The sequence below is a fragment of the Mustela nivalis genome, assembly GCF_964662115.1.
Source record: "Mustela nivalis genome assembly, chromosome: Y".
Taxonomy (NCBI): Eukaryota; Metazoa; Chordata; class Mammalia; order Carnivora; family Mustelidae; genus Mustela; species Mustela nivalis.
Window position 1 is genome coordinate 30,814,395 of NC_139041.1, and position 13,977 is coordinate 30,828,371.

The following is a 13,977-nucleotide window of genomic DNA, read 5'->3' on the forward strand; positions in this document are numbered from 1 at the left end:
GGGGTTGTATCTGTTACTGAAGTGCCTGCCATCCACGCAGCCTGGCCAGACTGACTAGAGCACCATTGCCTAGTCTGGCCATGTCCAGCCCTGCCTCGCCTGGCCTCGCCCCCGGGCCTGCTGTCGCCCACCTCTCAGTACCCCTGGCTCCCTCCCGCCCAAGGTGAGGGTCTGGAATGCAGACCTTCTGCACTGTTCAACCACCCAGACCCCGCTGAGAGCTGCTCCTTTTTCCATCCATTCCATGCGGAGCCTCTGAGTTGTGGGCCAGACACGCCCCAACCGCTCCCCAACCCAGAGAGACGGGGCAGGGCTGCTGCAGGACTGGGAGGAGCGCACGGAGGAGTCGTTGCCTTGTGGCCCCTGGAGAGCTGGCTGTGAAAGGTTTCTTCTTCCCGAAGCTCACCCCCGTGTGCTGTCTCTCTCTTGTCTCTGAGGAGGAGGGCTTCCCTTCGCGCAGGTCCTGCCCTGTTCCTTGTCTATGCAGCTGATCTTCAGAGTTAAAATCCTGATGGGTTGGGGGTTGCACAGTTTGCTAGGAGGCTGGCAGAGTCTTGGGTTGTGGCTAGCGTGTTCCATGGATGGCTGCAGCCCTGTCCAGTGGCTCAGGGGAGGCACAGGAAAGGCTGTGCGGGCACCGTCAGATAGCCCAGCAGCCGTGCGCCCGACCCCAGCTGCAGGGCTGGCTGCCTCCAGTCTGCAGGGAAAAGGGCGCTGTGTGGGGGCGTAGGAAGATGAAGGCTGGAGATGGTCGAGGAATGGGAAGTATGCCGTGAATGGTGGGGCGTGGGGGAGGAAGGGAAGCTCCCCATGCTCCTGGAACAGCAGATGTGCGCGCGTTTCTTCAGAGACCTTGGTTTGGACTGAGCACGGAGACGCTTGACTTGTAGGGACAGGGGTGCCTCTGGGAAGGTTTGGGGATAGGAGTTCCTCTCCTAGCGGGGGAGCTGCGTGCTTAGGAGGACTGGTGAGTTGTCCGCGCCTTGTTCACTCACCCTTGCAAGCCTCGTGGTGGGAAAGAAAGAAGCCAGATGCAGAGGGCCGCATGCTGTGTGACTCCCATTTGCCTGCATCGTGCAGAATGGGAAACGCCACAGAGACACGGAGGAGGCCGGTGCTTGCTGGGGGCTGCGAGCAGGAGGAACAGGGGGAGGCCCGCCGGATGCGCGTGGGGTTTCCGTCCTGGGTGATGAGGTTTCCGAGCTGGATGGGGGAGATGGTTGTGCAGTGTTGTGAGTTTACCCACTGCTCCTGATCTCACTTGAAAACGGTTACTCGATGTTCTGTTTCTTTTATCTCAATTAAACAAAAGCGCAGAGGTGTAATAAGGCAAGTCTCCGCCAGGGGTTTGCTCAGGATACATTTTCCTGACTCTTTGGGTGGCTGGGAGTGGGTCTGGTACTTTCTGTGGCTGGACACGCCCATCCCTCCTCTCAGGCAAGGCCCCCGTCTGCTTCCCCCCCCAGCACCATGCTGCTCTACCGCCTCGCGGCCTGGGGCCTGGCCGCCCTGCTCTGCGTGGAGGGTGCCGTCCTGCTCTACTCCCCGTCCGTGTCCAGGTAAGCCGGGGCTCCAGCTCCCAGACCCCTCGGGATCCTGCAGACGGGGCGTGGGTGTGGAGCCAGAGTGGACCCCTCACAGGCCAGGCCCTCGTGTGCAGAGCCGCCCGACGGCCCCCTGGTGGGGGGGGGCCCATGACAGTGTGCTCTGCCGCTCACGTCCCGGCCTCTGCCCTTCGCGTCTGGGCGCTGGGCACTTGCGGCACACAGGCGCGTGTGCAGAGCTCCAGGTGTGTCTCCAGGACGGGTGTGCACACATCTCTAGGCATATCCTCCACACGGAGGGAATTTCGCAGGCACACGCTGTATTCTCCGCACCAGCTGCCTCTGCCCGAGTAAGGGCAGGGCGGTGACTGTCCTGAGGAGGAGTTCGCATCGGCGGGGAGAGTCCGAGCGTTGTCTTGGGAGAGCTAGTTCTGAGCCTCCGCTAGCCTCACCTTGTCACTTCTTTCCCAGCTGTCGGCTCTCCTGAACACAGATACAGGGAGAGAGTGGTCTGAAATGGTCTCAGCTTCTTCTTCAACCTAATATCTCATCCGTGCAGGGTGCTGGGGTGGTTCAGTTGGTGAGGCATCTGCCCTCTGCTCAGGTCCTGGGATTGAGCCCCGTGTCTGAGCAGGGAGCCTGCTTCTCTCTCTCCCTCTGCTGTTCCCCCTGCTTGCACATGCTCACTCGCTCTCTCTGTCAAGTAGATAAAATCTTAAAAAAAAAAAAAAAGCAAAAAACCCCAGTAAGTCTCATCAGTGCAATCATTTGGAAGGCCTTACAGTTCCTCCAAGTATGTATATTCTAACTGCCAGTGGAAAGCTGAAAAACAGGTTGGACATTGTCTCTTTGTGATTTTAGGGCAGTGTAGACAAGGATCAATAGAGCTCAGCCCAGAGAACAAATCCGGCTCTCTGCTTGGTTTCATAAATAAAGTTTTATTGAAACACAGTCATGGCCATTTGTTTATGCCTGATTTATAGCTGCTTTCGTATTGCAGTGTCAGTTCTGACACGCTGCATGGTCCACGGAGCAAAAAATACTTCTGGCAGTGTTCCCTGACAGAAGTTTGCTGACACTTATAGTTTTCCATTTTTCCCTTTTTTTTTGACTTTTTGCAGCTACTTAGTTAAACATCTCCAGATTGGTGTTGCCTAGTTGAAGGTCAGTGCTCCCAGAGTTGTGGATCTGTCCACCCACACAGCTGCCCTTGATTGGAAAGGGAGTTACTGTCCATCAGCTTCACCCGTGGGCTCCGGGAGCCTCCTGGGAAGGTTGCATCTGAGCGTGAGGGAGCCGGTGGCGCAGGGCTCACGAGGGGCTCTGGGGCGCCCCCACGGTCCTGAGGAGGCCGCTCCCGGGCCTGTGTCAGCTCTCATCCTCACCCTCTCCTTCGTTGCTCACTTTTTTGCACTTTCCCCCTTCCACGTTGACTGCGCCCCGCCTGTTACCACAAGGGCGCCTGCGTCTTCATCGCCTCACCTTCCAGGCCGCAGGGGCCGTCCCCCAGCTGGTTTGCTACCTCCTGCCTGCCTCGGGCAGTCCTCTCTCCCCTTTGCCTTCAATTCTCGCTTCCTCTTGGCCCTTTTTTCTGTTCCATGATGCATTTCTTCGCTGATGGTTCTGACCATGCGTGTGTGGTAAACCCATGCCTGTGTGTGGCGCTCCCCTGCATCACAGGCTGACCGGCGAGTCCCATGATCCCTCAGTAGGAATTCCCGCCCTTGCGGACTCTTGCCTGTGAGGCTCCGGGTGGTTAAACCCTCCCCTCCTGCTTATGACCTCTTTCTCTCTCTCTCTCATACTCTAACAAATAAATTTTTAAAAAAAGACTTTATTTATTCATTCATGAGGTGGGGGGCGGGATAGAGGGAGAAGCAGACTCCCCATCATGTAGGGAGCCCACACGGGGCTCGATCCCAAGACCTGGGATCATGACCTTAGCCGAAGGCAGACGCTTCCCTGACTGAGCCACCTGGGTGCGCAAAATAAATCAAGTCTTAAAAAAAAAAAAAATTACAGGCCTTCTTCCTGAAAAGCACCCGTGAAATGATTGTGAGGCACAGCCATGGAACACGTTTGTTCTGGAACATGAAGCTTGGGTATTTCGGGGTGCTCTGGGGGCGGGACTGGATCTTCATCCCAGGGCTGGCCAGGCACAGTGCAGAGCAGGTTCCTAAAACCTCACTACTGCACTGAGTGCCTCTGTGTCTACTTGAACTATGTCTTTTTTTTCCTTGAAGAGACCGAGGTTGGGGGCTCCCCCATTCCAGTGTGTCTGTTTCTATCTTTCCTGGCAGGACCCTTTAACAGGTCCCCCAGTGGAGTGCCTTAGAGGCCCTCCTGACTTCAGGACCCACGGAGCCCTGACTGAGCCGCCTTTCTCTCAGTGTTCCCTGGCTTACTGGCAGACAGGAGCTACGGTTTCCGTTGGGCCGGCTCTGAAGTGGATTTATGCATTTCCCTCGCCACTCTCCTGCTCTTATCTCGGATTCCAGAAAAGTCTGAATGTTTCCGCAAAGCGCTCTTTTCCAGAAGGACTTGTTTCCTCCCGCAGGTGTGAGCGGGACCTGGAGCACGCTGTCCCCCACTATGTCACCACGTACTTGCCGCTGCTGCTGGTCTTCGTGGCCAACCCCATCCTGTTCCGGAAGACGGTGACCGCGGGTGAGTCACAGGGAGCGCTCCTGGGGCAGGACCATGGGGGTAAGGCTCCGTGCCTTGGGCTCACGTGGTGGCAGGTGTTGTGCTTCTGGAATCACTGGGACAGTTGCCCTCATCAGTCGGTCCCCCTCCAGAGACGGAAGCACAGGACACGTGGGGAACAGGAGTGTGTGTGATCACGGTGGTGAGCAGGCCCCTTCCGTGCTGGGCTTCGTCTTTGCCAGCGTTGTACAGCTCTAGGTGGGGACCAGTGAACTTCTGTTTCCGTTGGGGCTCATCGTGGGTCTGCACTTGGTGTGCCCTGCATGCCCTGGGCGTGCCCTTGGAAAACTGTGGAGTCCGATGGGGCCGGGGATGAGTCTGCGCTGAAGAGTGGTGAGCCTGGCTACTCCCGAGATAGGCTTGGCTTGTGTCTTTCCTCGGTCGGGCAGGAAACAGGAAGTAGAGCATAGGAAATGAGTCAAATGCAGAGCTAAGAACTGGAGAAGAAGGATGTTGTGAGCCAGCAGAAAGCCCTGGAAAGGCCTCTACTGACACTGGGGACTTGACATTCCAGTCCCCAACCGCATCCTCATGGAAGCGTGACCGGGGGCAACCTCCAGCCTTAAGCCCCGGCCATCCCTCAAGTGCAGAATAAGAACAAGGAAGTGCGGGGCGCCAGGGTGGTCAGTCTGTTAAGCCTCCTGCGATCGAGCCTTGTGTCATCTTGGGGTCCGGGGATCCAGCCCTGCATCATCAGGGTCCCTGCACTTTGGTTGGGGGGGGGTTTCCTTCTCCCTCTGCCGCCTCCCCAGTGTGTGCACGTTTTCTCATTCTCAAATAAATGAGATCTTTAAAAAAAAGAAAAAGAAAAAGAAAAAAGTGCATCTTAATAGGAAGTTGATTGAAGATAAGCTGTTGACTGTAGAACTTTTAAACGTTCAAAGGACTCTACCAGAAGGAATAGGAAATCATTGTGGGTCTTTGGATCCCTTTTTTGTCCCCTACGTTTGCATTTAAAAACAGTATGTTAAATACAGCAACTTTTTTTTTTATATGAACATGTAATGTGTTATTAGCCCCAGGGGTACAGGTCTGTGAATCGCCAGGTTTACACACTTCACAGCACTCACCATAGCACATACCCTCCCCAATGTCCATAACCCCAACACCCTCTCCTGACCCCCATCCCCCCAGCAACCCTCAGTTTGTTTTGTGAGATTAAGGGTCTCTTACAGTTTCTCTCCCTTCTGATCCCATCTTGTTTCATTTTTTTTCCTACCCCCCAAACTACCCACTCTGCCTCTCAACTTCCTCATATCAGGGAGATCCTATGATAATGATCTTTCTCTGATTGACTTATTTCGCTCAGCATAATACCCTCTAGTTCCATCCACGTCATTGCAAATGGCAAGATGTCATTTCTTTTGATATCTGCATAGTATTCCACTGTGTATATATACCACATCATCTGTTTCCATTTATCTGTTGATGGACATCTAGGCTCTTTCCATAGTTTGGCTGTTGTGGACATTGTTGTTGTAAACACTCGGGTGCACATGCCCCTTCGGATCACTACGTTTGTATCTTTGGTAGTAGTATCAATTTGTAAATACCCAGTAGTGCAGTTGCTCCGTCATAGGGTAGCTCTATTTTCAACATTTTGTGGAACCTCCATGCTGTTTTCCAGAGTGGCTGCACCAGCTTGCATTCCGACCAACAGTGTAGGGGGGTTCCCCTTTCTCCACATCCTCGCCAGCATCTGTCCTTTCCTGACTTGTTAATTTTAGCCATTCTGACTGGTGTGAGGTGGTATCTTATTGTGGTTTTGATTTGTATTTCCCCAATGCTGGGTGATATGGAGCACTTTTCATGTATCTGTTGGCCATCTGCATGTCTTCTTTGCAGAAATGTCTGTTCATGTCCTCTGTCCATTTCTTGATTGGATTATTTGTTCTTTGGGCATTGAGTTTGATAAGTACTTTACAGATTTTTGATATTAGCCCTTTATCTGTACTGTCATTTGTGAATATCTTCTCCCATTCTGTCAGTTGTCTTTTAGTTTTGTTGACAATACAGCAACTTTTTAAGCAGATTTGCCTGTAAGCGCTGAGTTAGTTACATCAAACAAATGAAAATCACATATAGGAAAAGACCTTGAAAGAAATGTATTAAGATGTACACAGTGCTGGTATGAGGGTGCACAATGGGTCATTAATTTTCCCTTAACATTTTTTATATTTTTCAACTTGTCTATAAGGAGAAATTTTTAATCTTTCAATGTTCCATAACAGCAAGTGTGCATTATTATTATTATTATTATTTAAGATTTTGTTTGAGAGGGAGAGAGAGCTCAAGCAGGGGAAACCGCAGAGGGAGAAGCAGGCTCCCCACTCAGCTCGATCCCAGGATCTCAAGATAAGGGAGTGGGACTAGATGTGGGACTCGATCCTGGGATCCCAGGATCATGACCTGAGCTAAAGGCAGATGCTTAACTGACTGAGCCACCCAGACACCCCAAGATTGCATCATTTTTAAAATATAAAATAAAAACTTTTAAGAACATAGTTCTTAAAAAATATATGTAGTTCTTGAACTCAAAAGATCCAAATAAAATCTGGAGCTTAACTGATAGTAAAGCAGTATCGCTAGTCTCTTCCTTGTGACAAATAAGAGCCTGGGTGTGTAAGGTGTTGGCATTGAAGGAATCTGGGTACGGGTCTGTAGAAACTCTCTGTGCTATCTCTGCCACTCTTATGTAAGTCTACAGTGATTTAAAAGTGTAAGTTGTAGGCGCACCTGGTTGGCTCGTTTGGTTGAACATCTCCCTTTGGTTCAGGTCATGGTCCTGAGGTCCTCGAATTGAGCCCTGCATCAGGCTCCTTGCTCAGCCTTTACTTGCTTGAGCTCTCTCTCTCTCACTCGCTCATTCTCTCCCTCTCTCAAATAAGCTGAAAAGGAAAAAAAAAAAGAAAGTTTGACAGACTCTGCATCCCTTGGAGTCTGTGAGAACCGCAACTTGGAAGCTGGGAGGGAAGAAGGTGGTGTCGCGCCCACACGCTCTGCTGCCTTGGCTTACGGGCTGCCGTCTTGGCGGACTCCCTTCCCTGTCCCTCCGGAAATGCAAGTCGTGACCATTACATGCAGTTCCCCTCTGGTTTTTTGCAGTGGCCTCTCTCCTAAAAGGAAGACAGGGCATTTACACAGAGAACGAGCGGCGGATGGGTGCCGTGATCAAGATCCGGTTTTTCAAAATAATGCTGGTTTTCATCATTTGGTAAACTTTCTTTTATAAATTTTTAAAAAATTGGGAAGGGATACGCAGTCACGCTTTTCCAAGTGTGACCCAGGAGTTTTTTGCAAAGGGAAGAGTCTTTGGAAAGGAAGTCTTGGACACTGCTCGGGTGCTTAAAGGAAATGCGTGTGAGACAGGAAGGCCAGTCCCCGGCATGTGAACTCCTGGGAAGATATGCAAGTCTGCTCGGGTCCTATGTAAAGCCCTTTGAACAGAAAAAGTCCCATGTTTAGTTTTGTTACAACTGAGAAGTGTGTCCAGTGTTTACTGCTGCTGCTAGGGCTCAGTCCGAAATAGAGCACTTGACTACGCTTTTAAAATGTACCTGTTGAGGATTCCTGTATCTGACAAGAAACAAGGGCAAGGGTACATTCTTGGTGTGAGGGCTCCGGGGCAGTCAGGAAGTGTAGAGAGGAAGCTCTCTCTGCTCAGTTGGCCCCACCACCGGCACTCTGCCCCGAGTTTCAGGAGGAGGCTTTGAGCATGGATCTGTGACCGAAGCGAGACAGACGGGAATCCGAAAGGCTCTTGCTAGGGCGAATCGTAGTTTGCAGAGCAGGGTGTGTCTTTGTGCTGTTAATAATGTACGTACCCGTGAGGACGAGATTGGTTTGGACATTCTCCTAGGAGAGATGGAGACTGTCTCCCTCTAAAAATACACTCAGCCCATCATTTTCACGTTCGTTGGCCTACCAGCAATAGTAACATTAGAAAGTTTCAACATAAGATAGCGAGGTTTTAGGAGGTCTCCCTCAAAAAATTTCATTACCCTTCCAGCGAGACACAAGTTTTGGGTCATTTTGTATTGGGTCAGTCTATTTCATAGGCTGCTTAGATCCGCTCGCGCTGACTGGGGCGAGTGTTGCCCTTGGAAACATTTGTCGCTCTCTGCTATGGACATGAGGAAAGGAGTTACAGCTCTTAAGTTCTGCATGCACTGGTTTCTGCTGATCGAGGGGGACCCCTGCCCAGGACTTACGGGTGTTAGAAGACACATTCCCTGACCCCCTGCATTCTCAATTAGCAGTAATCGTGCCTCGGATAAATCTCATTGGCTATGATACTGCCACTGCACAAAGCTCGACCCCCTGCATTTTCAAGTAAATCCTGTAACGTGGGCTTGTTTTCCTTCCGACAGTTGGCTGCCGAACGTCATCAATGAGAGCCTTCTCTTCTATCTTGAAATGCAAGCAGACATCAACAGCAGCTCTTTGAAACCTGTCAGAAATGCGGCCAAGACCACGTGGTTTATTATGGTAGGGCAGGCTTGATTTTACACTTTTTTTCTTGGAAAGCAAAAGTCCGAAGGACAAAAACCGCTCGGAAGTATGGTGAATGAGTTTAACGGGTTCCCCGTCCCTCCATCTGGCTTTGATCTGCGAGCTCGCTCCTGCCTTTCGGTGTTGGGATCATTGATTAAATGGGCACGGCTCCCATCAGCCAGTTAGGCGCAGTGTATCTGACCCTTCAGGCAGCCTCAAAATTGCAGGGAATTTAGCTTGAAGAACCGTTTCAACCTGTAAAAAAGCCACAGGCGTGACGGTATTCCTTGTGACAGGATCCGTCACGACAAAGCAGGGTAGGCCGCCGCCATAAAAGAAACACGAGGGAATGGCTACGTAAATTTCCTTTTTTCCCTCTTGACGGAATGGTGTGCAGGTGTGACTCCATGAGAGCTCTAGTATTCAGGGAAAACGCAAGATACGAACACGAGGCTAGTTACAACCACAGACTAACGTGTGTGAAGAAACGTTGGGTAGAAAAGCACAGCAGGGGTAAGAGGTGCAGGGCACCCCCTCCCTCCCAGTTCCCTGCCTTCTCCTCCTTCCCTGTCCCCTGTCTCCCTCTTCCTCCCAGTCCCCTCCCCCGCCTCCTCTGTTTTCAGGCTCCCTGGAAGGTGCTCTGCTTAAAGCCAGTGTTTGCCCGGCTGGCCGCAGACCAGCCCAGCGGCTCCCTTCCCCACGAGGCAGCCCAGCGGGCGTGCGGGCCGCAGACCTGATGCTCTCATTCCCACTCCGCAGCGCTGACCGACCCGTGCGTTCTCTCCTGCCTCCCAGGGGATACTGAATCCGGCCCAAGGGTTTCTCTTGTCCTTGGCCTTCTACGGCTGGACGGGCTGCAGCCTGGAGTTTCGGTCCCCCAGGAAGGAGATCCAGTGGGAGTCCGTGGCGACGTCCGCTGATGAGCGGACCTGCCTGTCCCCCGAGGGCTCCCACGTGCCCTGTGAGCATCCGACCTGCAGGAAGGCGGCGGGGGTCGGTGGGCACACGTCGGACGAGGCGCTGAGCATGCTGTCTGAAGGTAAGCCCTGTCTGTCGAGGCGGCTGCATCGTGGAGTCCCTGGGCCAGCCTGGAAGTCCTGTGTCCAATGAGGAGGTGACATGGTGCGGGGTGCGGGTGGGGGGTCTGCCCTGCGGTGACGTGCTTCAGGGCCAGCAGCCGACACCGATGCCAACCTGGCTCGTTAGCACCCACCTCTCTCTCTCATGGTTTAACGCCGCCTCCCTCGGTGCCTCCGCACGCCGGCTTCGCGTTCCAGTGATGGAGCCTCACTGGCAGCCCTCAGTGTTTGCTTTCAGAAGGTGGTGTTGGCGAGAGCAGCATTACTCTAACTGATGGCAGGAGTTTTTGTACAGTTCGAATTGGAAGTTTGGGAAATGACTTTTTTACCGGTCTCCTCCCTGTTGAGGCTCCTTGTAAGGCTTTGTTTTAGGCCCGTTGCAGTGCTCTCTCTCTTTTTTTTTTTTTTTTAGATTTTATTTATTTATTTGACAGAGATCAGGAGGCAGGCAGAGAGGGGGGGAAGCAGGCTCCCTGCAGAGCATAGAGCCTGATGTGGAACTTGATCCCAGGACCCAGGGATCATGACCTGAGCCGAAGGCAGAAGCTTTAACCCACTGAGCCACCCAGGCGCCCCTCCTGCCCCCTGCAACTCTTGATGAGGACGGGTTTGGAAAACACCGCTCTGACCTCTGCAAAGCTTTAGCTGACCTAACCATTTGTAACCTACACGCAGATAGATCTGAAGGACCAGATCTCTGGTAGCGATAATGTTTCATTAGCCCACTGGTAGGTTCAGAAAGAGCCAGAGAGAATGTTGAAGAAGGGTGACGACAGAGCGTGTTCTGGGACATATAGGCTCCGTCATCTTTCCTCAGCTGACGCCGGGCTGGCAGAAATGCACCTGCCTCGTCCCATCAGCCTCTCACCCCAACTACTGTGTCTATCTTCTGAGCGAGTCTCTCATTCCCAGTACTGTTGGCATCTAGCTCGGCGGGATTCTTTGTGCTGAGGGTGGCCTGGGCACTGTAGGACGCGGGGCAGCTTCCCTGGCCTTCGCCCACTCACTGCCAGTAGCACGCATCCCGACTGTGACTGCCAGCACTGTTTCCAGACATCAGCAAATCCCCTGGACACATAGTGAGCCCAGTTCAGAACGACTGTCTCGGAATAATGAGGCTGTCTGAAAGCTGGGATCCAAAAATTTGCTTTCCCCAATGTGTTGTCTGAGCTAAGTGCGCGTAAGCACGCACGCACACACACACGTGTGAAGCCACACCACAAGGCAAACCCGTAAGATCCGGAAGACTTTGGAACGAAATAATGTTGGAATTGGGGGGAAGGGAAGGTACACTGACGCTATTTGGAAATGATGTTAGAATTTGTTTCCATTCCTGCAATTAGCTCCGGTGGAGGAGGGCTTGGTTTCAGATGACCAGGTCGCTAAAACATAGTTGAACTGATAGATGGGCTCCGTGAGACAGGTATTGTCTGGTTGTCATCGGAAGCCTCGAAGGAAAACTTTCTGGCTAACGCGAAAAGGCAGGGCCCGTGTGTTTATTGACTTTCTGTCTGGTGCACATCCTTCGTCAAGGTGAGAGAACACCGAGGGGAGTCGCTGGTAGCGCGGTACCACCGGTGAAATGAGCCAGAAAGTTTGATCTGGATCCGTTCCGTCTTGCTGGATTCCCATCCTTGTGTTTCAGAGTGGTTGACCTGTCTTTGGAAGTCAACTAAAACACGAGAAATGACAGTAAAAACCATCCCCACGTGCCCTCTGCCCCCGTCACCACCAAGGAACAAGACCAGTCAGTCGCTCCTGGCTTTCTTTCTCTCAGCAAGCTATGGCTGAGGTCAGAAGTGTTCACACAGAGCTTTTCGAGAAAGCTGACAGAGCCCGTAGAAACAGGATGTGCGTTCCTTCCGGCAGCTCTCTCTCGAAGCTTCGGTCTCTTCCCTCCTCTGTGTAAGCCCTCAGCAAGGCTGATGGAATGGAGTGATTCACAGCCATGTTGTCACGCATGACGGAGAGTTTGTCTTTGAAATCTGAACTCCACTGGTTAGAGAATTTGTATTTTATAGCACAGTGAGAAAAGATCTTAAAAATCTTGGCATTTGGATAATTACGCAGGCACCGATGTTGGCATGCCCTTGTTCAGTGCCTCCAGCTTGTAGCTGCAGAGAAGGTTGGCCCTAGTCCCATGTTGATTTTGCCTCCCTCCTGTGCCGTTGTTAGAAGTTGAGCTATAATTCACATACCATAAAAGTCACCCTCTTAAACTGTACTTTCAGCTTCGATGGGTTTTAGTTTATTCACAGGTTGTCCAGAACATTGTCGTCACTCCAAGAACAAACCCCGTACCTGTGTCCAGCCGCTTCCCCTTCCTTCCTCCCCTCAACCACAGATCTGCTTTCTGTCTGCTGGATGTTTCATCCAAATGGACAAATATTTGTCCTTTTCTGTTTGCCTTCTTTCACTCAGCATCATGTTAGCTTCATGTGTTCAGGGTTCACCCACATGGCGGCTTGGGTCAAATATTTTTTGATCTTCTCTGATGTTCTTATGGCTGAACGATACTCTGTTGTATGGGTAGAGCCATACTTGGTTCTGGTAGTAATGACCAATTAACTCCCCCAGCTCTGCCAGGCCTTGTGCTGGGAGCTGTATGGTGTGTGCACCAGAGACTGCCAACCGGGCGCCCAAGGATCTCGCAGTCTATAGAAAAGAATGAAAAAGCGAGGGGAAAGGCGCCTGATTTGAGCTCAGGGCACGGTCTCTGGTAGTGGGTCAAGTCCCGAGTATGCCTCCATGCTGGGCGGGGGAGCCTGCTTGGATTTCTGCCTTTGCTCATCCCTGTTCCAAGCTCTCTATCTCTAATAATAATAATAATAATAATAAAGATAGGAAGAGAATAACTAATGTAAATACCGGTTGGAGAAAAGTTTGGAGGAAAAAGCAAAAGACAAACGCTTTTTGGGAAAAATGAGGAATGCAGTTGGTATTTTTCATTGTGGAAAGAATATGTGTAAAAATAGGAGGTATTGACTGAAAGCCAAGTAATGTGTTGTTCATGTCTGTCGGGTTGGGCTTTTTGAGGGATGTTGAACCAAAGAGTAACTGCAAAGTTAACCGCCTACATCAGCAAGAGTATGCAGTAGGGGTGTGATGAAAGGGGAGAGATGTGTGAAGAAGGGGAGGGGTCTGACTGAAGGGGTGTAAGTCGGAGGGGAGGGGCCATTCGGAAGGGGAGGGATATGTGACTGAAGAAAGGGATGTGAGGAAAAAGGGCCTGGGCAGGATTGAATCAGCGGGAGTCAATGGAATGGGAGGGGGGTGTGGTGGAAGAGGCGGGGCCCCAAATAAGGGGCGGGGAGTGATGGAAGGGGCGGTGCCCTACGGAAGGGGCGGTGCCCTACGGAAGGAGCTTGGTGCCTGATGGAAGAGCGGGGACCGAAGCAAGGGGCGGGGCCCGAAGCAAGGGGCGGGGTCTGTGAGGGAGTGGTAAGGGTCTGGTGGGAGGGGTGGGACCTAAGGTGGGGGCGGAGTATGTGATGGAAGGGGCGTGGTGCGTGGCGAAGGGGCGGGGCCTTGTGGACGGGGCGGGGCCTTGTGGACGGGGCGGGGCCTTGTGGACGGGGCGGGGTGTGATGGAAGATGGACAGGAACGGGCGGGGCGCGAGGGGAGGGGTTAGGTGAAAGGGGCGGGGTCCGGCCGCAGGGGTGGGTGGAGTCTTCCCTTGGTCACCTGTCTTGGGAATCTTTAAGCGCTGTCCTTGCTCTCCAGTCTGGTATGTGGCGTGGCTGTCCCGGGTAGGGGTGGCCTAAGGAGGGGGGACGGGGCGCTCTGCTCAGGAAGCAAAGCCTTGGCACTCTTCGTGTCCTAGGACGCTTCGGGCCGTTGGTGAAGATCCGCGCCTCCGACCTGGGCTGGGTGTCCCGACCACGGCCCTGGGGACAGTTTCAGGATGCCCTCTACCTGCCCCGGTCGGGGTGTCCCTGCGGCCACCCGCGTAGTCTTTGTAGAGCCTTCAGTGGCTCGCAGTATGTTGTGCCTCCCCGCGCGATCTTGGGCGCGGCGGGATGGTGGGACGGTGGCATGCGCCCTCCCCACCCCACCTGACCACCCCACCTACCACCCCACCCCTCCCTCCCCACTCCACCCCACCCCTCCCTCCCCACTCCACCCCACCCCACCCCCACCCCCACCCCACCCC

At 52.8% G+C, this 13,977-nt stretch overlaps 1 protein-coding gene across 1 annotated transcript in view; it reads left to right on the forward strand.

Moving 5' to 3' along the window:
• LOC309856872 (G-protein coupled receptor 143-like) overlaps positions 1–13,977 on the forward strand; it is a 97,671-nt gene that overhangs the window by 11,836 nt on the left and 71,858 nt on the right. The window contains exons 4-8 of the mRNA XM_082718662.1: positions 1,467–1,559; positions 4,102–4,211; positions 7,356–7,464; positions 8,621–8,738; positions 9,540–9,783. Of these exons, the coding sequence (XP_082574788.1) occupies positions 1,467–1,559; positions 4,102–4,211; positions 7,356–7,464; positions 8,621–8,738; positions 9,540–9,783 (674 nt within the window). The remainder of the gene's footprint in view (positions 1–1,466; positions 1,560–4,101; positions 4,212–7,355; positions 7,465–8,620; positions 8,739–9,539; positions 9,784–13,977) is intronic.